General features: G+C 23.3%; 3 protein-coding genes across 4 annotated transcripts; 2 read left to right on the forward strand and 1 right to left on the reverse strand.

The window, feature by feature from the left end:
• Nucleotides 1-47: 47 nt before the first annotated feature.
• LOC128960910 (uncharacterized) lies at nt 48-1,324 on the reverse strand. Of its 2 annotated transcripts, XM_054307075.1 has the most exons (4): nt 873-1,324; nt 634-800; nt 351-550; nt 48-272 (listed from the first exon to the last, which is right to left on the reverse strand). In XM_054307075.1, exons 1-3 carry the CDS (start codon nt 1,284-1,286, stop codon nt 361-363), a joined length of 771 nt encoding a protein of 256 aa, XP_054163050.1. In that variant the 5' UTR covers nt 1,287-1,324; the 3' UTR covers nt 48-272; nt 351-360. The 2 variants fall into 2 exon arrangements, with proteins under 2 accessions (XP_054163050.1, XP_054163049.1); XM_054307074.1 differs by having other exon boundaries at nt 634-1,324.
• A 12,328-nt stretch (nt 1,325-13,652) lies between these two features.
• On the forward strand, nt 13,653-14,855 carry LOC128961235 (uncharacterized). Its single transcript, XM_054307452.1, has one exon. It carries the CDS (start codon nt 13,653-13,655, stop codon nt 14,853-14,855), a length of 1,203 nt encoding a protein of 400 aa, XP_054163427.1.
• A 1,861-nt stretch (nt 14,856-16,716) lies between these two features.
• LOC128960909 (uncharacterized) lies at nt 16,717-18,301 on the forward strand. The gene is made up of 5 exons (XM_054307073.1): nt 16,717-16,857; nt 16,928-17,077; nt 17,154-17,550; nt 17,620-18,103; nt 18,191-18,301. Exons 1-5 carry the CDS (start codon nt 16,823-16,825, stop codon nt 18,289-18,291), a joined length of 1,167 nt encoding a protein of 388 aa, XP_054163048.1. The 5' UTR covers nt 16,717-16,822; the 3' UTR covers nt 18,292-18,301.
• The last annotated feature ends 5,435 nt before the right edge of the window (nt 18,302-23,736 follow it).

A 23,736-nucleotide genomic window follows, 5' to 3' on the forward strand; every position in this document is an offset into this window, starting at 1 on the left:
AATAACAATTTATTTAATGACTGATATATAATAGAGATCATAGCGATTGACAATTTATAATATTATACATTCATTGACGGAATCTAATGTCATTCTTGGGATAAATTTCGGGAATCCTTAGATTCCGCATTTGAACTGAAGATGGATTTATTTCCAATTGATGACCAAATGAATCAAATCCCGGACTTTTGGTGAACAACTTGTCGGGAAAATAATTCAAGATTTGCAATAATTCATTGAATAGTGAATACTTTTCGGGCTCATCTTCTTTGCTAAAATTAAATATACCGTAAGTTATAATTTATTTATTAGTTTACGATAAGTTATAAATTAAAAAATAAATGCTTTACTAGATTCTGGTCAATGTGTCGCAATTAATCCTTGAGTTGACTTTGAGTTATTCAGTAAAATACTGAAGATATCGCTAAAATTCATCGTAATTGTATCATTTGGCTGTTCTTCATATAGTTGGACATTAGGCCAGAGACCATAACTGTTTCTGGCAGTGATGAGCGCTTCCGATATCTTTTTGTTGATAAATTTGAAACATCTGGACATCAATTTAGAAAAGGTTAATAATATACCGGTTAGATTTAACGCTAATTTTTATGAGTACCGGTAATCATATCTTACTTAATAATCCTGTCTTTAGTTATAATACGTATACATCCATCATTAGTATCGTATAAGATATGCTTATCGGGTATAGAGTTGGGAACAGCCAGACAACGACCGGTCCACATAACAATCGATGAAAGATATTGTGCCAACAGATCCATTGCCACCAATTTAGCTTTTCTCTTGAGAAGACACATATTTTTATATTTATTATCAGTAGTCTTAAGTTTATCTTCAATATATCTCATGAATACTTTGTTCATTTGCTTCTTCTGGATCAAGTCTTGTGACTTATTCTGTTCTTCAACAATTGCCAATAAGTTCTTCGCAATCCATGGATAATTGTCATCTTTGAATAATATATACATAAATGTATTGAACGCAAAGTCTTTGGTGGTCTCCAACTTTTTAATCAATTCATTCATAAATGTGTTGTTTTGTAGTTCAAGAATCTCATTCCTGACCATCACGTCATTAACATTACCGATCTCTTGACCAGTTTGTCGTATATCATCGGCTTCCTCTGCGGTAAACACATTGGTGTCGACAAAGTGGTCGATAATATAGTCGACAATAAGATCTTTGCAGATCTCCTTCCGATAGATCTTCAGTGCATTCACTGAATGTCTTTGTGTTTGCATTGATTTGATTTTATAATAAGCATTCATTACTGAAACCAATTAATAAAATTGTAATCACTTTAAAATATCTAATAGTTTTGTTTATTGTAAATCACTTTTTGTATAAATAAAACTATATATTAAACTGAATTTATCTGATAATAAATTAGACTAATAATCAATAATATTAAAAATATGATAAATTATCAAAAATATTGTTACAACACTTTGTAAATAATAAAATCAAACATTGATTGAAAATATATTAATAACTTAAATATAAATATTGAAATAATTTAACCAAGATGAAATATAGTTGATGCAATATATTATTATAACAATATATTATGGTTTATGCAATTAAATTMATTTATTATAATAAATTATAAAATCATTATTTTGCAAAAAAAATTATATAAATCTTGTTATAAAAACATTGAAAAAAATGATGAAACTTTTTATAACATTTTAATATATTGTAGTAATAATATTAGTTATAAAATATAAGTAAATGTCAATTAATATTGAATATTATTTTATAATATCATAACTTATTTGCGGTTAATATTCAGTCGATTGTATGATTGGACACTAATCTTATAAATATATCAAATATAATAATTATTGCTTCAATTCATTGATTATCAATAAATGATTAAAAATTTTTGTTTATTTATGTAAATATGTATTTTAAATACAAAAAACAGTTTAAACAACAAAAAAGTGTCGTTTGAGTCAACAAATTGACACTTATTTTTGTGCTGATGTTTATCAAGTGATTTAAATAAATAAATATTTATATTATTATTATTGTTATAATGATTATGTGGTACACATTGTACACAATATTTATATAATTGTCTTTGCAATCATCATCAATGGTGTGAATGGATATCTTTATTATTATTATTATTATTAACAATAAACTTCAAAAAGTATTGACTAAATCAATGAGTGATACGATTGTAATGTAATAGCGATAGTATTACTGTAAATAACAGCACAAATCGTAAGTCAAACGTTTAGCACTTATTGTTGACATTAATAGTGAAGTCAATCGATTGTGTGAATCAAAGTGTGGCACACATTATGGCACACAAAACATAACCAAATAATCATTTTCTTGTTATACTATATTGTTATACAAAAATAATACAATATTTTATTGTCATGTAATTAATAATTAAAAAATTAGTCCACAAATTAGTATTAATAGGTCTGTCTCATCAAATGTAAACAAACAAATCAATTGATGTTTTATTTGTAGATTTTTTGTTTGTTTGTCGACAATAACAGACAGTATTTTCAATACATTAAACAGTATTTACAGTCAAATGAGTCATTCAATAAATATGTTCAACAAATGTGTTGACTATTAGATTCCCATTGAAAAACATTTGACAAAAGTTTGCAAACTTTTTTTTAAGCACATTATTAGCCGATATTTGATATTTGAACGGAAAATCTGAGATTAAAATTATTTATTTAACCAATTTATTATAATAAAGATAAATAGTTTTAATTGTATAATTAACAACAAGCTTATTGATTAAGTAATCTAGATTTTTACATTATATTGTTTTTATTTCTACATTATATTATCTATGGTTAAAATATTGAATATAAAAATAAATAAATATTTAATTGCAAACTTAACGATGCAAATGCATTATTGTTGACAATCAAAGGCGATGTCAATTGATTTGATTTCAATGTTAATTTGAAAAAGTCTTAGTAATAATTGTATATTTTTGTCATAATTATTACTTATTATTGTTTTTTCATGAATTCAATTTAATAGCTGTATAATGAATAAACTTTGTATATAAACATAAAAAAATTATGCCTTAAAAATGATTCGTAAAATAAAAATTCAATAATTTAATAACAGTATTATCATTATTATTATCCTTCACTGTATTATTTTTGCATAAATAATTTATTAGTTAAAAAATATTTATTATTCAAGCGTTAATTAGTTATATGTATTTTGCTATTTTATTTTATTTATTTTTTTATAAATACTTAATAATAATGACTAAATTATTTATTCCCTATATTTTTGATGAATAAATAGTTATTTTTGAACTTTATAAAACAATTACACTGTAGTATGATTACAGAGTCAATATTATTTAATCATAAAAGCTATTAAAATTACTGGCAAAAAAAATTTTGATAATGTATATAAATTAAATTTATATTAAATTTATATTAAATTTATATTATTAAATAAATTATACTATCATAAACTTGTTGATACAATATAATTATTATGTTATAATAATATAAATTGATAATTGTAATTTTTTAGATTGTTGCCAATTGTCAATGTTTTTTTTAGTATTGCATTATAATTTATTTGATGGGTTGGACTATTAAATTTATACCAAATTATTATCAATGCATCCATCAGTTTCAGTGCTATAATATTGAATTTGATAGATCTGGACATCACTTTCGAAAACCAATTATTTTTAAACGATATATATTTAAATAAGATGTAAATAATTTCAAAACCAATTATTTATTTGTCTGAAAAAAATCCTCTTTAAAAATAAGGCCAAATGAGATAATTGCTAATTAATTTTTGTTGTCTGTTATAAGTATAAAATAAAACATAAAAAATTATTGAATAAAACATAAACATTTAAAAAATCCGGATAATTGTATAGAAAATATTATTAAAATGTGATATTTTTACTTCATTGTCGTCATCTGACATTTTATTATTATTATTATAGTATTGTCTGTATTGTTATATACAGTATATGAAAATACATGTATTGTATTTGATTATAAGATAAATCATTTTTTTATGTTTCATGTTATTAGTATATAAAATAAAATATAAAAAATTGATAACTATTTGATAACTTTGAGAATAAAGAAATGGATGTTTAAACAAATCTTATTAATAAATATTATATTAATATTTGTTATTTAATATATAAAAAATGAGATCAATATCTGTTTTTGAATTTATTGCTATTTAATATTTATAATAATTGTAATACAATATAATAAATGTTGAAATTGAAGTCATTATATTATTTATTCAATTAGTCACTCGAAATGGTTGAAAAAGTTTCTAATCTATAAAACATAAAAATATTATGAATTATTTGTTACATTCAAATGGTTTTTTGTATGAAAAATATTTATATATTTTAAATTTTGAATTAAATCTATTATTATATTTATATTTATACTGTAAGTTATTAAAAGCACTGAATAGCAGAATAATGAATGAATAAATGTTGTTTCAAATATTAATATTTTAAATAATAATATTAATCTAATAATTAATAGTAAAAATATTACAATAATAATAAGTTATATATATGTAAAATATGATAGTTTTAGCTTTGTTTCAGTGAACATATATAATGTATAGCAAATTATAATAACATTTTTTCTATTGTTATTTTTATTAATGTTTTATGAACTTTAAATACATGAATAAAATAATCAATTTTATGGTACACTATATACAGTATATACAGTAAATAATATAAATTATATAAAGGATTTAATTTAACAAATATATCTCTAATGTTATTCTGACAACTCTTTTGAATCTTAATAGGCGTTGATTTGTTTTATGTAAACTTTTTTTTTGTATTTTCTTTAACATATAAAATACTATTTTTCCTAATTTAAGCCCACATTAGCCCCAATTTTGTTGTTGTGTGTGTCTTAAGATTTTTTACATATAAATATGCATTCACTCCTAAATAAGGTTTCTTTTATTAAGGATAACATATATTTTTAACGTCCAGATTAATCTACGTGTTATGTGTGTGTGTGTGTGTGTGTGTGTGTGTGTGTGTGTGAGTGAGAGAGAGAGAGAGAGAGAGAGAGAGAGAGAGAGAGCGAAAAAACACCTTATAAAACATACATAATTTTTTTAAACATTTTTATACCCTGTATTTTAAATTATCATTCAAAAGTGAGATAGGATTTTATTAATAGATAACTTATTATATATTGTATTATTTCTGTGGCTTTTACTTTGTTTACTATTAATGCCGTATCCATTTGTTATATTGAATACAGTATAAGTTATAATAGTATTAGCATAATTTATGATTATCATAATAAATTATAATGGTATTATTATTATTATTAAGTTATCATAAAATAAACATCAATGTTTTTTAATAGTTTATTATATTTTTTTTGAATTATTCACAAAAAAACTACTTGACTTATAAATTGCATACTAGAGTTACATAACTTATATTGACTATAATGAATGCTATGAATATTTATCCCATAAGTCAATTGAAGCAAACAAAATGTTGTAAATCTAAAATTAAGTTAAATATTATTATGTTTTATTTGTAGCTATAAAAGTCAAACAAACATTAATCGACTTATTATGTAATCTTCAACTCAAAAAGATCGTGTTTTTGGTCATTGATATGCTTTTTATTTGTCTATTTTTTCTAATAGTATTATAAATTTAATGGGAAAATAATGTTTTATTGATAAGATATATATATATATATATAATCACGTCATTAAATTTAGTGTCCGTCTTATTAAATGTGATTATTATGTTTTATAATTTGTTATAATTGAAGAGTAAACAAAATTTAATTAGATTTTTTCGCGGATTATAATTAATAATTAGTATTTTCTCTTTTTATTAAACAACAATTATATAATAATAGACAATAATAAAGAAAGAAAGCCAGTCCCATGTTTTTTGATTAAGTTGTATATAATTTTTTYAATTCACTTAATTTTGCAGATAATTAGCCACCACTTGTTTTTTATATGAAATTATTAAAAAGTTATAATTATTTTGAGAGCAAAGAAATTATTTGTACAGAAAGAGATTTAATCATTAATTTGTTTTTTGTTTGTATGTAATACACAATGAAAGGCACTCATAATTAAGGGGCAAAGATATGCATCGAAATCATATTATAATTGTATTCATTATTTGTTATTAACTATATTTATAAATTATTATAAAATATTATTTAGACGTTTCAAATCGTCTAAAAAAGTCAATTAATAGTTTGATGTTTAGTATAGTTATATGCAGACAAACTAGTTTTGTGAACTACTCTATACATTAACCGTTTGTTTTATTAAGTCTCGCTCTCTCTCTCCTAAAGTCTACTTTTTTTGAGGAACAGTATCTAAAACTCAAGATACCAGTGCTGTCTGATTGTCTAACAGTGCGTGTATAATGTTAAACTCAAATATTTTTTCTTTTCATAAAAGCTTAGGTATATGTGATTAGCTTTATTTTAAGCTTCATTTTTTGTTATTTATAAAACAGCATAAATTTATCAATAAATTTAATCAACACGTTTTTATTTAACAAAAAATATTTTTCACTTAATTATCCATATTTTGTGCTAAAATTTTGTTTTGTTTACGTATGAAAACAAAGTTTTTTTTCGCTAATTATATTAAGATTTGACCAAAATATTTAATTATATTTAAAAAAATATTTTATGATAAATTAAAAAGTTATTTTTAATGTTTTATGTTTTTTTGTATTGAAGCCAATTTGTAACTATTAGGTATGTTGTTATTTATTTATTTTATTTTACAATTTCATATCGTTTATTAACCGCATAAACTTTTATAACATATTTATTATACAATATATTATAGTAATAATGTAAATATCCTATCATTAAAATGTGTCTCTTTTCAAAAGCACACAAAACATAGACGATTAGTCGTCACGGAAATGATTAATGTTATAATAATAAAAAAAACAATAATCAATATCTCTATAGGAAATTACTTATAATTTTATATAATTTATCGTTGATTATTAAATATATGAGAGATTATGTACTTATATTATAAATTATTATCATAAAACACATGACATTTTAAAAAATAATAATAATAAGAATAAAGTCTTTTTATGTCGAAAAATGTTATTAAAATATTTATGAAGTCTTTCTCTATTATACTTTATAAAAAATACATTATAATAAATGTTTATTGATTTTTTAGGCGGTATATAATTTACTAACATAATACTATATTTGGTAGAAATGTGATTAATATGTTAATAGATAAAAACACCTTGATCATTATTTTGTTTGCTTATAATGATGAGGAAACACACACTTTCGACACTTAAATAAAATCACTTTCACAATGTATATCCTCAATACAAACATACATATTATTATGCTATACGACCACCACTTCAACCTAAATACAGTGATTTGTTTGTTGTTTAACTAAACAATTTATTATGTGTTTGTAAGATACTGTGTATAATTTAAAAAAAACTATTTGTTTAGTTTTGGATTATGTTTATCACTGATGACTTTTATAGGTTTGTGTATTTGTATTTATTGTACAATACATACTATAATATATCCTCATTTTTAATGCAATCTATTATATTTATGACAACTGTTTTATCGGTTAAAATGAATGAAATACTGAATGAGAGGAAAATAATTTTCAATTTTCATTTGACTGATTAAAGTGAATATCAATTTCTTAAAAGACTAGTTATTAACTTTTAAATATCATATTATTTTATATCAATAGAGAGGGTATTACGCTATAAAACAACAGCTTTCTTGTAGAGTATTATTTAACTTATCATTTATGGAAAAAATTGTATTTGTATTTAATATTCTGTATATATATATATATATATGCATTTTCAAACAATGATTAATATGTAGGAATGTTTCATTAACAGTCATATAAAATTATATATATATATATTAAATATTTAAATGTCTTCAATGTTATGATAGTTTGTAGGCATAACATTTACAATTAAAAATGAGCTCATATATTATAATAGTATTTTTTGTATATTAAATTTTTATTGCTTTTAATGAGGATATATCATAATACAAAAATATTTTGAAAGTCAAAAAATAAAAAATTTTCTCATATTGTATTTAATCATCCATTGAATATTCAAAAAAAGACAATATAAATATTTTTTATTTATGAAAGAGAATTTATATATAATTTAAGATAACATCAATGTCTTTATTGAATTAATAAATCACTAAAAATATCTTAATATAATAATATAAATAACAATAATAATAATAATAATAATAAAATATTTAAGTATTCAAAAGAGTTTGACTACTCATTCACATGTAATGCACGAAAGCGTTTGAAATTAATAAGCATTTCATTACATTATATCATAATGTATTATATATTCAATTTTTTATTCAAACTATTATTATATTATATTTATATATATAATGTTTATACAGTAACTTTCATATTGCGTTACAAACAGTGATTTATTTATTAGAAAATTGTGTGGCATATATTAAAAATAAGTTTTTTTAAATTAAAAAACTATTTGACACTATTATTATTTCATTATTAATATTGCTAAGTAATATTATTTTTTATAAAAGAAAACATTATATATTATAATTAACAATTTTAATTTTATACAAAAATTTGTTATGTATTTTAAGTGTAGATTTAAAGAGAAACATTTTAAAACATTATATTATTATTAATTATTTTTTTGAAAAAATTTGATACTACCATTATTTTTGATATAAAAAGAAAAAATTTATAACAGAAACCTTATTATTAGTAGGAATAATAATAATAATAATAATAAATTTTAGGTCTTAATTTGAGTATATTTTTATTAACACATTTATTAAAAAGCTAAATATAAATATTTTTAAAAAATGCATGATTTTAAACAATTATATGATTGTAAAATGTTTTTTTAGAAAGAATTTTATTTATTATAAGCAATTTGATACAACTATACGGTATATAACTTAGATTAACAAAATGTTATATACATATATCATATAAAAATGTCTATTTATTCAATATATTATAGTATTATTTTCAAGGATTTTTAAATTAAACACATTTTTTATAATTCAATGAAAAGAGACCATTGCTTGTGAAGGTTACTAATACTGTATCTGTCAATTGACTCACATTTTTGTTTGGAAAACAATTTTTATTATCATTTTATACTATTATTAATATAATATGTTTTATTAATTATATTTATCATTATTGCATGTTTCATAACAGCGATAATACAATTAGATTAAAAATAGCTAAACATGTTTTTAATATTATATTTGGTTGTTTGTGTACTAAATAAAAAAATTAATAATTAAAAAAAGCCACATTATTAACTTCACTAAATAATAATTTTATAAATTTAATATATTAATGCAATCAATGAGAAATCAATATAATTGTTTAAACGTTTTTAATATGGCTTTTATAATGAAACCCAATCCTAACTGTTTGTGCAATCAAAAGCAATAATCAATTGTGGGATTATATAACCAAATAAATTGATTGAATATGATATCTAATTAGGGTAATAATTAAATTTGATTTTTTATAGCTAATTGCAAACCTACGGTAAACTATTTATTTATTATTAATATATAGACCCATAGCCTGGGGCATAGAAACAAACATTTAACTTAATAGTAACGGTAATAATATAAATATAAATAATGTTAATACTAATAATAATACAGTATTATATATATATGAGAAGATTGTTATTTGTATCGGACGTTAAAATACATTTAATGAAAGCCTTTAGTCTCCTTTTTTTCCTATTAATGATTGATTTTATTATTTTAATTTTATTTTTAGCCATTTTATTACAAAAGAAAATAATACTACTCTACCTTTTGATAGTCCAAACTGTTTTTAATATATATAATTTAATTTAAAGTAATACACTAAATAATAATTGGTTGCATGTATGCAATGCCAGTTGATGTTTTTAAAAAAACTAATTATTTAGTTGCAGACAACACAACAATAATAACAAACTACTATTACTAGTCATTTTGCATCACTACTGGCCAGTAATTCAAAAGTAATTTATTTTTTTATGACCGTAAATATCGGGAACAAATCAATTGAGTTTATACTCTAACAAATATTTTTATTATTATATTTAGTTTGTTATACTTTAACTGCAAATGCAATAATAAAAGAGTTGAACAGAGAAAGAGAGAAAAACTTATATATATTTTTAAGTCAAAAAAATTCGGTTAATATATAGATTGATATATTAATGGATTTATTATCATTATTATTATCGTTTATTTTTTGTTATTAACTTATTATTAGAAACTTTTATTACTTATTTTAAAGCGAAAATTTTTATTTCTTATTAAATTTTTAAAAAAGAGAGAAAAATATTATTTTCCTGACATCAAAATTATGATAAATTTACTGCAAAATTATGTTTATTTTTTCTTATTTTTCTTGTGTGTAAATATTTTTTGAAACAATAAGTACATGAAATATGCCTTAAATTAGTGGATATAATGGTTATAATGAGACAAACACTTTTATATGTTATTAACTTTAATTTTTTGGTTCCCATATATTACATACAGTGTATACTTATTGTGTACTTTATTTCCTAATAAATAAAACATGTGGACTGACTATAATAATAATAATAATAATAAGATTAGTTAATAACTTTAACTTTATATTTCAAGTGACAGCCCATTGAAATATCTCAACAGAAAAGTTTCTTTTGTTGAACTCATGAAATCTCAAAATAATAATAAAAAATAATTTTCAAAGTCATTGTAGAGATTTTTTTCAAAAGGAAAATGAAAAATACCACTCATTTGAAAGATATTGAGATCTTTATTAAGACAAACTATTAGCACTAACAACGAGTTTTTATGGCCAATGAATGGAAACGTTGTGTTAGAAAATTTGTTGAACTTTTTGTTTAATGATATCTACACTACTATATAATGAAATTATTATTATAGTGTATATTATTTTTATTATATATATATTTTTTAAGGAATTATGTTTTTTGTTGTGCTTTTGTGGGACATTTGTGTGGACTCGTCCCGTAGGATATACACAATACAAACCATAATATAAGGTGAAAAATATAAGTATATCTATCTATAAGTGTGTGAATGTGAACAACAATACAAACTTCTCTCTCAGTCTTGTTATTGCAAAACAGTTTGATATTTACTTCACAATCATCTTCCGCTTTGTTTGTATTACATAATAACGATTGGATTTTAAAAACAGACAAACAATTCATTATAAAAATTACTGTTTAGAAAAACAATTGAAATGAAAATTTTATGATTATTTAATATAAGAAAATTTTGTATATATTTTACAATTAATGCCTTAAATGTAAGTCCGATAGAAAATTAGGATATTTTCCTAATTTAACAAAACATTTATTACAAATAAGTCCTTAATTTTTTTTATTTGTTGTTTGCCATCAATAATAATAAGTTACTCCACAGACACACACAAACACCACTGTGTTTGTGATTTACACAATTTATTTTATTTTATTTAATCTATTCATATGAACTCAATTTATAACCGACAAAAGCTCTCTCCCTCACAAACAGAGAGAGAGAGAGAGAGAGAGAGAGAGAGAGAGAGAGAGAGAGAGAGAGCCATTTCTCTGCTATTTTTATACCCAATTAATTACGAAAAACATATTTTCATCAAAATATCATTAATATTGGACATAACTTGACTTAAATTGAAAGCATCCCGTAATTGAAAACTTAGTTATAATTAAATATATTGTTAACGTATACTATATTTGTTCCAAAACTTTTGTTATTGTATTAAATTTATTATAAATTATTATAAAATACATTAGAAATTCTGTTTCAACAAAATTTTCTCTCATTATATTTAAAATATAATTTTTTATAGGATATCTATTTTTTATTTTTATTATTATTATTACTGTACATTATAATAAAAAAATATTTTTATTGCCTAATGTATTGATGCGAATATTTTATATGATATAAAAATAACATTACGTTACTTCATAAATATAAAAATAGTTTTTATTACAAAAATAAATTTTTAGGAAATTGTTTAATAGAATAAATACTAAGTTTTTTTTGTCTGTGTTTTATTGTATTAAAAATTTGTTAAATTTATTATTTTGAATCCACACAAAAGTCAAATTTTTAATTATAATTTTTTTTAAAGCCATAACAAACCACATACAGTATATCACAAAACTAATCAAAATGTTTTATAACATTAATACGTTATTATTATTCATTGGAAAGTTATTTAATTCAATATTGAAATACAAACAAAACAAAAAGCATTTTATTTGTAATAATGAATAAAACATTATTTACAAAACAAAAATCTATTTTATTAATTAAATATACAAGAAAACAGTTTTTTATTAAAATAATAAAAAAAAAGTTTTTATTTTGTTTTGTTTTATTGTAATAATTATTCGCAAACTTTTTTCTAATTATTTAAACAACAGTTTTATTCACAAATAAATATTTGCTTTCTTTGAGTATAAGTATAGGATATATACTGTAATATATAATATACACTATAAAAATGTTTGTTAAAAAAAGTAATTTTCAATTTAAGCTTTAAGTGTGAAAAAAGTTTTTAGACAAAACTTTTTTTTGTGACTTATATTGTTTTGTATTGTGTTTTTTGACTGTAAATTATAGACTATTTGAGAGTTTAAATAACTGTTGTTTGAAACTATTATTTGACAACAACTGTATATTTAATGGCATTTAATGGGATTATAGAGACTGTAATAATAATAATAATAATACATTGAATATCGTATTATTGGGACGATTGCACTAAATTACTAAAAATCAATAGTTATGTAATACTATACTACAGGTGGGGTTTAGTTAAAAATATGGGGGCTTTCCTATGATTTTCAATGAAAAAGGGTTCARTAAATTGAATGGTTTAGTGTAACGACATTTGTTTACATTATAGTACTCCTAAAAACAATAAACATTGTTTGGAGTCATTCATACTATAGATAACATTATTTGTTTGTATTTTAGAATCCCTGTTGACTATGGAAATGAATGGATGGATTGTTAACTGATGTTATGTATTACACAACCACTTGTATTAGTTGGTCACGTATTATATGAATAGATTTTGTTGTCTGATATCCTGAGTCTGAAAAGTCGGTCAATTGGAACGTCAAATGATTACTACGTATTGAATGAATGCACTGTAATATTGTATTACTGTATGACTACTACTATGACTACTATTACTACTATTACTGTATTATTTAGTAGTCATAGTATTATTACTTACTGTGTGTTTGGATTGCATTGAGATTAGTGTTGACTAAACACAAGACAAAACAACATTAAATGAGTGCATATTTGGCGACATTTTCACTGAATTTTTTGATTACAAATCGAATGAAATTATAAATAAATGAATGAATCAATTGTTTGATTGGTTTTCAATGCAAAGTGTTATCTAATATATGAATGAATTGTTTGTTTGTTTGATATAATGTTATTCAGTGATAGACTTTACCGATGATTACAGCCATAAATGAATCGGTTGTGTACTACGGGTTGACCACCACATGAACGACGGGAAATGTCGTGTCATAAGTGTGTACTCCAAGAGTTCGACCGAGACTTGGATTTACTCGGATTAAGTGATTGGTCGCCGAAGAGTACATTACAACTCTCACAACAACAACAACAGTGCGACCACTCGCTGGTCAGCCATCGCGACCACAAACACCACACGAGTAGTAATCAATGCTCACACTCGCCGCAGACCAATACATACGCGCCGTCGCTGACCAACAGTCGAACATCACTGCAAACAGTGACCAATCAATCGCAGACCAGTCAGTCATCGAAGCCATCAATACATGTATCCTCTTCTCGAAGTGTGTCGCGAAACACAAGACGTGACAATAGTTTATCAACAAATGACACAAAGATTGAAACAAATAGTAGTTCAATGTTAAGGAATTTAACTCAACGGTCGCCCACAACTCGGTCTCAGACCGTCCGAAGTGTGCGAACCAATAGTGGCCTTCAATCGCGGACATCAACAACAACCACAACAACACCGACACATTCTCCGACATCGCGACTGCAGACACGTCTTCCGGCACAAAGTCTTACACCTAATGGCAACTCTCACAGCAAACAAAGTTTGTCACCAAATAGTCGTAACAGTGATAACAGTGTCAGACAAAGGATAACAGTTAAGACTACAAACTCAGATAATCAGACTCAACATAAATCATTGTCGATGACGTCGCCGCCAACCACTACAAGTGCGACCACAACAGCGATACTACCGGAGGCTAGTATTAGTCCCGAGATTTTGTTTTTAGTCAAAGAACAGGCAAAGTCTATCGCGACGATCAATGCTCTCCAGAAACGTGTGGAACAATTGGAAAGGATTGTTAAACTCCAGAACTTGAATCTCAATCTTTTAACAAATAATAACTTTAATCATAACTGTAATCATAATAAGATATCGCCGGAAGTGTCGGCATCGTCGTCGTCATCGCCGACGTCTAAGCAACAGTTGGGAGTTGTAAACAAACAAACGCTTAACACATGTAAAGAAGGAACGCATGTCTCTGACGACTCGGGCGGGGAATACAGTCGCGCGACGACCACTTCCGATGAGGACGAGTTGTCGCTACTGTTGGACCAAATCGTGAGACGAGCAAAACAATTGAATATCACTAACATTGGTAGTCAACAACAAACCGTCAATTGGTTTGCCAATCCATGCATCGGCTGTGATATAAGTACTCATACAAACACTTAATTACGATTAAATCACATAACAATACTATTCAACGTAATGTATATAATGACAAAAATATATATTGATATATCTCCAGAAAATTTTAGTGTAAAGTATATAATTATTTAATATTTACTACAAAAAAAAGAGAAATATTATTATTACTATTAATAACATTGTTTTTGTTCTCCCATTTTAAATATGGATATATGAAAAAACTTTATTATTTGAGATTTAATTAAATAATAAATATTTTATAAGTCATTCATTTTGTGTCATTTGCGAGTTTCCGTTCAATTTTTGTTTATTTATTTTTATGAGATATTTATGGGTTTATGTTTATTAACGGGAGGGCAATGACGGCTAAACCAGATATTTGATTTGTTTGTCTACTTTAAGTGTTTCAACAAAAACCATATCATAGATGTTAAGACAGCAATTAATGGTGTGTTTGTGTTATCTAATAATCAAATCATTAAATAGTCTAATGTTATGAAATGTCTTAACTCAACATTGAATGGTTTATATAGATATACAAAATGTATATAAAAAATAATGTGAAATAATGTGTAGAAAATGTTATATCGATTTATATGTTCACATCATTTATAAATCATTTGCTATACTAAAACTTTTGACTATTTATTTATTATTACTTTGTATTACAGTATTAGTTATAGTTTTGTCGCATTGATCGATGTGTTGGCGTTTATAGTTGTGTTAATCCGCTTAATATCACACATAATGTCACATATGGCGTGTATTTAACATATTATGGTTTATAGATTAGAGGCTAGACTTATATTTTGTGTCAAATGCTATTAAAATCAAATACATTTAAAACACATTGCTTTCATAAATGAATAATTAATTTTTACAAACTATTTATTTATATTTCATGTATTAGTTATATAAAAACAATTTTTTCTAACTAAACTAAATCATTTTTGCAATATTATATATTTATACAGTTAAATATACGGTAAATAATATATATGCAGTATTTTTATTGTATTAGTATTTTTGTATTGTTTAAAAATGTAAATTAGGTTAAATATCTATTTTTATTGATATAAACCCCAATACTAGAAGACCATTGATATATTTGATTAATATTTTCAATGAAAACATGAGATATATTTATCCGAAAAAATTAACAGAAAATTACAGTTTAGTCATATTTAATGGTAAAGTATAGATAGTATAGTAAAAGTGAAATAGTTTTTTTTAACAAACAAGTCATTGTATTCAATGGTTTACACGTTTTATTACTTATTGTTAAAATTTTTGGGTATTTAAATGTCATATAAGTTTTTTTAGGTAATAAAATAAATAATAGACTTATTGTAATCATATAAGTAAGTGACAGATTTGTTGTAATGGCAATAATAATAATAATAATATAACGAAAAATAAGTTAAAAGAAAAAAGTTATTGAACTCTAAAAAATGAGTCTAAAAATAATTACACAATTATTATCGCTTCAATGATATTATTAATACAGTAAAAAATGATAGACAACTGTAAATACCGTATATAACTATATTTTTTTAACAGTACTATCGGTTATAAGTTTATTATTATTATCATATTAATAGCAATAGTTTAACACCAAATTATTACACATTTTTCAAGTTTGGCTTCAATTGATTGTATAGTACATCAAACGTCATTTATGTACAAATAGTTATATAAATTATTGTCGAGACAATAGTGGCGCCAATTTTACAGTCATAGCGTTAACTAATAGAATAACGTATAGTATTAATACAATACACTATTGAATACAGTATTATATATTATATTGAATATTGAATAACATGTTTGTATTATTTGATGAACACTAGAGTGCAGTCAATAGTGTTTTTAATGATTTGTATGTCAAACACGTGACACACATATTGTATACTTAAATATGTAAACAAATGTTTTTTTTATCGTAAAAACGTTTTGTTACAATCATTGGTGGAACCGATGCGGTAATAGTTATGGACTTCAAGAGTGACCAATTAATGTGTGATTTGTAAGTATATTACCGATGATGTCAACAAAAAATGAGATATAATTATATTTGTCATTCATATGTTTGACAGTTGTTTGTCACAAAAATCGCGATATTGTTGTTCCCGATGTCACCGACGTTACTGTTCATCGATTTGCTTCCGCAGTGAACAACACATTGAATGCTCGGAACAGTTCTTTAAAGAATGTGTTACTCAAGAGCTTATTAGTCAACGATTTAAGTAATTTATATATATTTTTAAATTTTAATCTTTTGTTGTTTTTTTCATTTATAATATGATTTGTTTTCAATTGAAGTGATTCATCAAAACAGAAGTTTCTTGAAATTCTTAAACGCAACGGTCAACAGATTTTTGATAAAGAAATTATCACTAATAATGATAATAATAATATCGATAACGAAGATGTTTTGATTGATGAACGGTTTAAAGATCTTGATTTAAATGATTCGCATCAACTCTGGAACTGTTTGAATGATAGTGAAAGACAAGAGTTTGAGCAGCTATTGAAAAGTGGAGAAATCGGTACTTTAATTGATGTTTGGCAGCCGTGGTGGCTGACAGATGACACTAACATATCTATCAAACCTTTAGTTACACCGATTGATGAAACCTCTGTTAAAGATATTTCAAACAATATTTCAAAATTACCTCAAATATTGTCAAACATAACAAATTTGAAAGAATTAATATCAGTAAATATTTTTAATTATTTTTTTTAATTGATTTTTATGTAATAATGATTTGTGTTTATAATTATCCAGAAACCTGTTTCGCCCGCTGTCTGTCCAGCGGTGATCAACACACTTATAAGCTATTGTTATACATGTCGTCTATTTAATGGTGACTACGATACTATTGATTCAATTGAAGTGTTTATACGAAATTGTCCCCAATTGTCACAAGAAATAAATTGCGATGATCTCAATAAATCGCTAGAAATGACAGTACAGCAGATAATGACCGAACAACCCTCAAATATGGCCCTACAAGTGCTCAATGATTGCAAACATATGATTGATGGACCAAAATTTAGATTGAAATCTTGTGAAACATCAGAATATGTTATGAGAGCATTAAGTGATATGATTTATACCGTAAAAAATGTTAAGAAAAAGTGTTCAAAACAAAAACGTAAAGATTTAAAATTGGATGCATTGGTGAAGAAACTCGAATTCTACCTGAGCTGGACTCTCGACAATGCAGTTATGCTAACTGAGTCTGTCTTTCAAATTAAATTTACGATTGGTTTGTTAATTGCATACTTTGATTAATATCACTTTAATAATTTCACAATAATAACTTTATGATTTATAATGATTTGTAATTAAACAGATAGTTTGCGTTTAATGAATAATCCTAATGAAGCGCAAGATATTGGCCAAGAGTTGAGGAGAAAACTATGTCCAAAGACATTGATTGARGAGATCAATTAATAACGACTTACCGGTAATTATCAAATTTTATTGTTTGTATATATTTATGAATTTAAATTGATTGACAATTTAAGTCATTTTAGCCTATAATACAATTGTAAATCTACAAATACACTTTTGTAAATAAAACATTTTTAATTTAATTGTGTTTGGGAATTGATTTATATAAATTGCATTTTACCATTCATAGAATTTTTTTAATAATTGCACTTTACTTATTTCTACAGTAAATTTAAATTTTACCGGTACTGTAACTAAATAATAATTTTATTATTTAAAAGTGTATTTGTTATGGTAATAAATTTAATAGTAGATGTCATCAATATTAATGAATTATTGATAATTATTTATATTTTATTTTTACCGTAAGTAAGTAATAATATTTTTACAAATTGCGGACTTATTTACATAAATTAAAACAATATAATTAATAGTTATCGGAAATAATTAGGCATTTTTTCTCTTAATCTGCCGTTTTTGGACTTTTTGTTGTCGGCTTTTTCGATGTCTGTCCCGATTAACTCTTATTGAAGTTCTTTTACTTTTTCTGAAATATGGAGCTCTTAATAGTCTTCGTCTGTCAATTGACTTTCGACTCGATCTCTGGTATCGGCCAAATGTTCCGAACTGTCCGTACTGACCATACTGTCCACCATTGCGTCCAAAACGATTACTTCCAAACCTATTGAGACCTCCTCCGGTACCATATGTGCCATAACCTGCCACAGCTCCACCTCCATAAGGATTTGGGTATGGGATGCCTAATATTGTGACAGATATATTATGAGACAATTGTAAGAAATTCATTTAAAATTATGATTTTAGAGACCATAAGGAATGTAACCATTATATCCATTAATTGGAGGAAATCTATTTGTAAGGCGATTACAACCACAAGTGTTACCCAAACTAACGACTGAAAGAGAAGACGGAAATAAAAACCGTTTCGTCCGCTTCTTTACCATTGAATTCATTCGGTGATGAAATAGTTGATCACTTGAGTGGCGACAATCGGATCTTTTAGGTGATGATGTGATTGGGACCATAATCACAGCGAATAATATAATTAGAAAATATTCATTTAAAATAGCATTAGATTTCATTACTGAAAATACATAACTTGTTTCAAATTTAATTGAATTATCATTAATATTAATAAAATATAAGTGAAGTGAATAGCATTAAAATATTATTTATTATAATAAACAATTGTTTTTCCTATTTTCTATTATTGACTTAATTTAACATTTTATCGCTTAATGAATTAATTTTATTAGTTTTTATTAAACAATAAATTATTATTTACTACTATTTTACATAAAATTTTTTTGAGTTCAATCTCTCACTACATTCACTATCGTCACTCTATTTGTGTCCCAAAAAACTGTTTTTTTTGTTTTGTTATTAAATGTTAATTAATATATAAATAATTTATGAAGTATTTAAACAGCTTTTTTTGGGTAAAAACTCCACCGAAAATAATTGGTTCAAAAGCTATAATAATTTATTATATATGATATTTTTGTTTAGTTTTTTTGTTTGTATATATTATACATAAATGATTTAAAGCTTAGGATTTAATTTTTGATGATCATTTTAATTTATAAAATGTATAATAAAAATGTAAAAATATGTTTGTTTTTATTGTTTGACATACAAAACAAATAAAATGCATTTAAGATATAACTTTATTGAGATATTTTTAGCACAAATCAGATTTTAGTTAAGATGCCCAATGTAAAATCAATATACTGTACGTATATTTATTATATTTTTAATTAAATTTTTTAAAAATTAAGTTTTATAATTTAAAATAAATTTAGTTTTTCTACATTATAAATCATTTTATAATATATTTAAAAATTAGATAGTATAGATAGATTCGCAAAATTGAAGTTTAATTATATATTATTATAAAATACATTGAAAATGTTATATTTTTGAAAATAGTAATAAAATATTATTTTTCTACTCAAAAAAATATTTTATTATTAGTCTAAATATTTGACAAAAATTAAATCTTTATTGTAATATTACTATTAAATATATAATATTATTAATACAATAATGAGTCTAATTTTAATGTATAGTATAGTTATAAAAGTTAACAAATAATTATGAAACAAATATAATTATCAACAAAATTTGAATAAATAAAAAAAAGTCTGTATTTTATATTTGCTATTTTTAAAATACACACTTTATTTACATACAGTATAATACAGTATATAAATTACAATACAGTAGTACAGTATAAATAAAATTTTGTAAATTAAGTTTTACCCGCAAACACAAATCATTAATTTTATTTTCAAAATACTTAGCAGACATTTAGATAAATCCTAATTAATATCACATTATACGGTAATTATAATACTAAAAAAAACATAAGATTACATTATAAAATACATAATAACATTAATAATCATTAATAACATCAATGAAAATATTATCATTAATTGTTAGATAGATTTGTATCACTTAATAAATTGCTTAAAAACATTGCTGGAGGTAAATGTGTTACTATTGAATAATATATACTGTATTGCTATCAAAAATATCTATTGTAAAAATTAGTTATTGTTATTTTCAGATCATTTATGCCTTAAGTATACATAAAACTAAACTAATGATAGTTATGTATTAGAATAACTTATAATTTTTACTAATATGATAATAAAATGTACATTAATTATAAATTTAAATATAAATTGTTTGCCATTTATTAAACAATTAAATTTAAATAAAAAAGAGATAAAAAATAATGACAAAAATAATTGCAACCAATTGTATGCCGAAATGATTGCATCAGTTTTCCAACCACTTTATAATACCAATTGATTACTAATATATTGTCATTGTTTTGCAGACTTGTATCAGACAAGTAATTATGTTTTGCAATCACTGGTTATACAGTACTTGTGTTGACAATAATGCTGTTGTTCTCCATCTATGTCTTCATCAGTCAAATTGAAGAGTAAACCATTCATTATATTATCAATTATTTATTAATACGGTATATACTGTTTCGGTATTTCTTATTTGCCTAAATTTTATTTTTATTTTTAAGTAATAAATTATTAATCATACCGGTATACACAAAAAGTTTTTTTTAATATCTAATTAAATCAATTAGTTATTATTTTTTAGATCAAATTTAAGATGTATTATTATTATTAAKAGTTATTATTTTTCAAACAAAGAATATATTATTTATTTAATCAAATATTTGTAAAAATAAATATTATAATTGGTTTGTTAAAAAAATATTTGACAATTATTTTCATTATTTTTAATGTTTATTACTAATATATTTAAAAAATAAATAAAATGTTATCTGCAATTTCGATAACTTATGTTTATCTTATATTTCATATCTTAACATATAATCAAAAAATATAAATCTTTTTTCCATGTGATTCAAATATATGACAGTATTAATTTAATTTTACAGTAAATTTATTATTGGATTATTTTTTATCACATTTTTCAATTAGTATTTCAATGATACAAATAATATACTCCAACACTTTTCATAACATTTTATTATCCAAAAAACCCAGCAATTTATGAACATTTGAATAAATATTTTTATATCATTATTTTTTATATCATTATTTTTTGTATAACACGTTTATTTAGTAAATTCTGTTACAGACAACAAACATAACATTTTAATTCACTAAAATGAGTGTCTCTTCTGTATAAAGTATATAACAATATTAAAAGTACAGTAATTTATTTAATATATTTATATTATAAAAGACAAATGTCTTATTAATTCAAATGTGATTTGCATTCAAAATGTTATATTTGAAAAAGCATTTATTTATTCTGTATATTTGATAGTATAAGATAACAAAAACACTATATTATTATGTTTGTGATACTTGAAAAATGTTATTCACTATTAGTGGTCTTTTATTTACAAGTTTTGATGAAACTCGAGGCCAACAAAAAATATTTTCATTTTTTCTTAAGAGATACGACAAACATATGAGTTGAGAAAATATCTTGTGATTCTCACAATTTTTTTTTAATTTTTTTTTAATTGTAAAAACAAATAACTTATTAAATACATTCAATATTATTGATTGTACAAAAAAAGTTTTTGAAAACACTGTTAACATAAAATAAAGTTAAGTTTTTTTTATTGTCTCCGATTTTGGCTAAATTTATAGAAAACATATTTATATTCTAATAAATTATAAAAATATTATCATCATCAATTATATTTATTTAATGATAGCTTTTGAATAACAAATAATCTAAAAGTTTAATCCATTTCTCTTTAATTTTCAAAAATGTTTTTTAAAAAATAAAATACAGTAGCAATATGTTTAAAAATCATAATATTTTTTTTAAATCAAGGGGTAATACATTAAAAAATAGATTATTTATATAATTAACTGTAATAGTATGTATTAACGAATATTTGCAATAATTGCCATAATAATTATTATTACACTACACAACAAATTGAAATCATAAGTAGAAATATGTTATCATCTTATTTATGATAAAAAATTATCGGAAATAAATAAATTATACATATGTTGTGCTTCATGTGTTGCCATTAAATCTATGATTAAAAGCTTAATAAACGTCAAAAACATTCCTAACCTTTTCAACTAAATATAACTAACTATAGAATAAAAAATAATATTCAATATATTTTGATTGATATTATTATTATTATTATTATTGCTGTAAATTTCTAAAGATTTATAGGATACAAGTTTTAACAACGTTTGAAATTATAATAATCAAATCGTCACACATATAGCAAACTCATACTATTTAAAGTATTAGACTAAATGTCAAAATCGATACGCTTTYATAACTCTGCATACTTTTAGTGGTCATTACCACCGATGGTCTCTTCAATTGCTAATAAATATGACATGGATTGCATGACTCGAGTTTCATAAACTCTTCTATACATTTAATACTTAATAATTAAGTGAAAGCAAAAATATAATTCATAAACCTTTAATAATAATAATAATAATGTAAATGTAATAATAATCATMAAAACTTGTTTTTACAACATGTAAGTCCTCACAACATTAATAAAAAAGTAGAAAAAATTAGCCATACATTCGGCAAATTAAAAGCGATTCACAAAAAATTATTGTTTCAAAAGACATTACTATATTAATAGTATTATAATGAAAAAAATGACGAAAGAAAAGTTCAATTTATGCATTTGTTWGGAAAAAATTGTTATTCAATATATATATATATATATTGATAACTTTTTTCATCACTTATTTAACGGACATTTGAGTTCAGTGCACCAAAAACCCGGAGCCCAGCGCACAGGTATTTAGTAGTTAAACACACTGGACCTGAGCTGCCATTGATTGATCTGTCTTATTGCTCATTAGAGACAAACCTGAAAAACAGGAATATTTTTTAGTTTGATATCTAATAAAAAATAAT

The sequence above is a fragment of the Oppia nitens genome, unplaced genomic scaffold (assembly GCF_028296485.1).
Source record: "Oppia nitens isolate AA-2021 unplaced genomic scaffold, nextdenovo-longstitch-racon4-pilon3 scaffold5_pilon_pilon_pilon, whole genome shotgun sequence".
Classification (NCBI taxonomy): domain Eukaryota; kingdom Metazoa; phylum Arthropoda; class Arachnida; order Sarcoptiformes; family Oppiidae; genus Oppia; species Oppia nitens.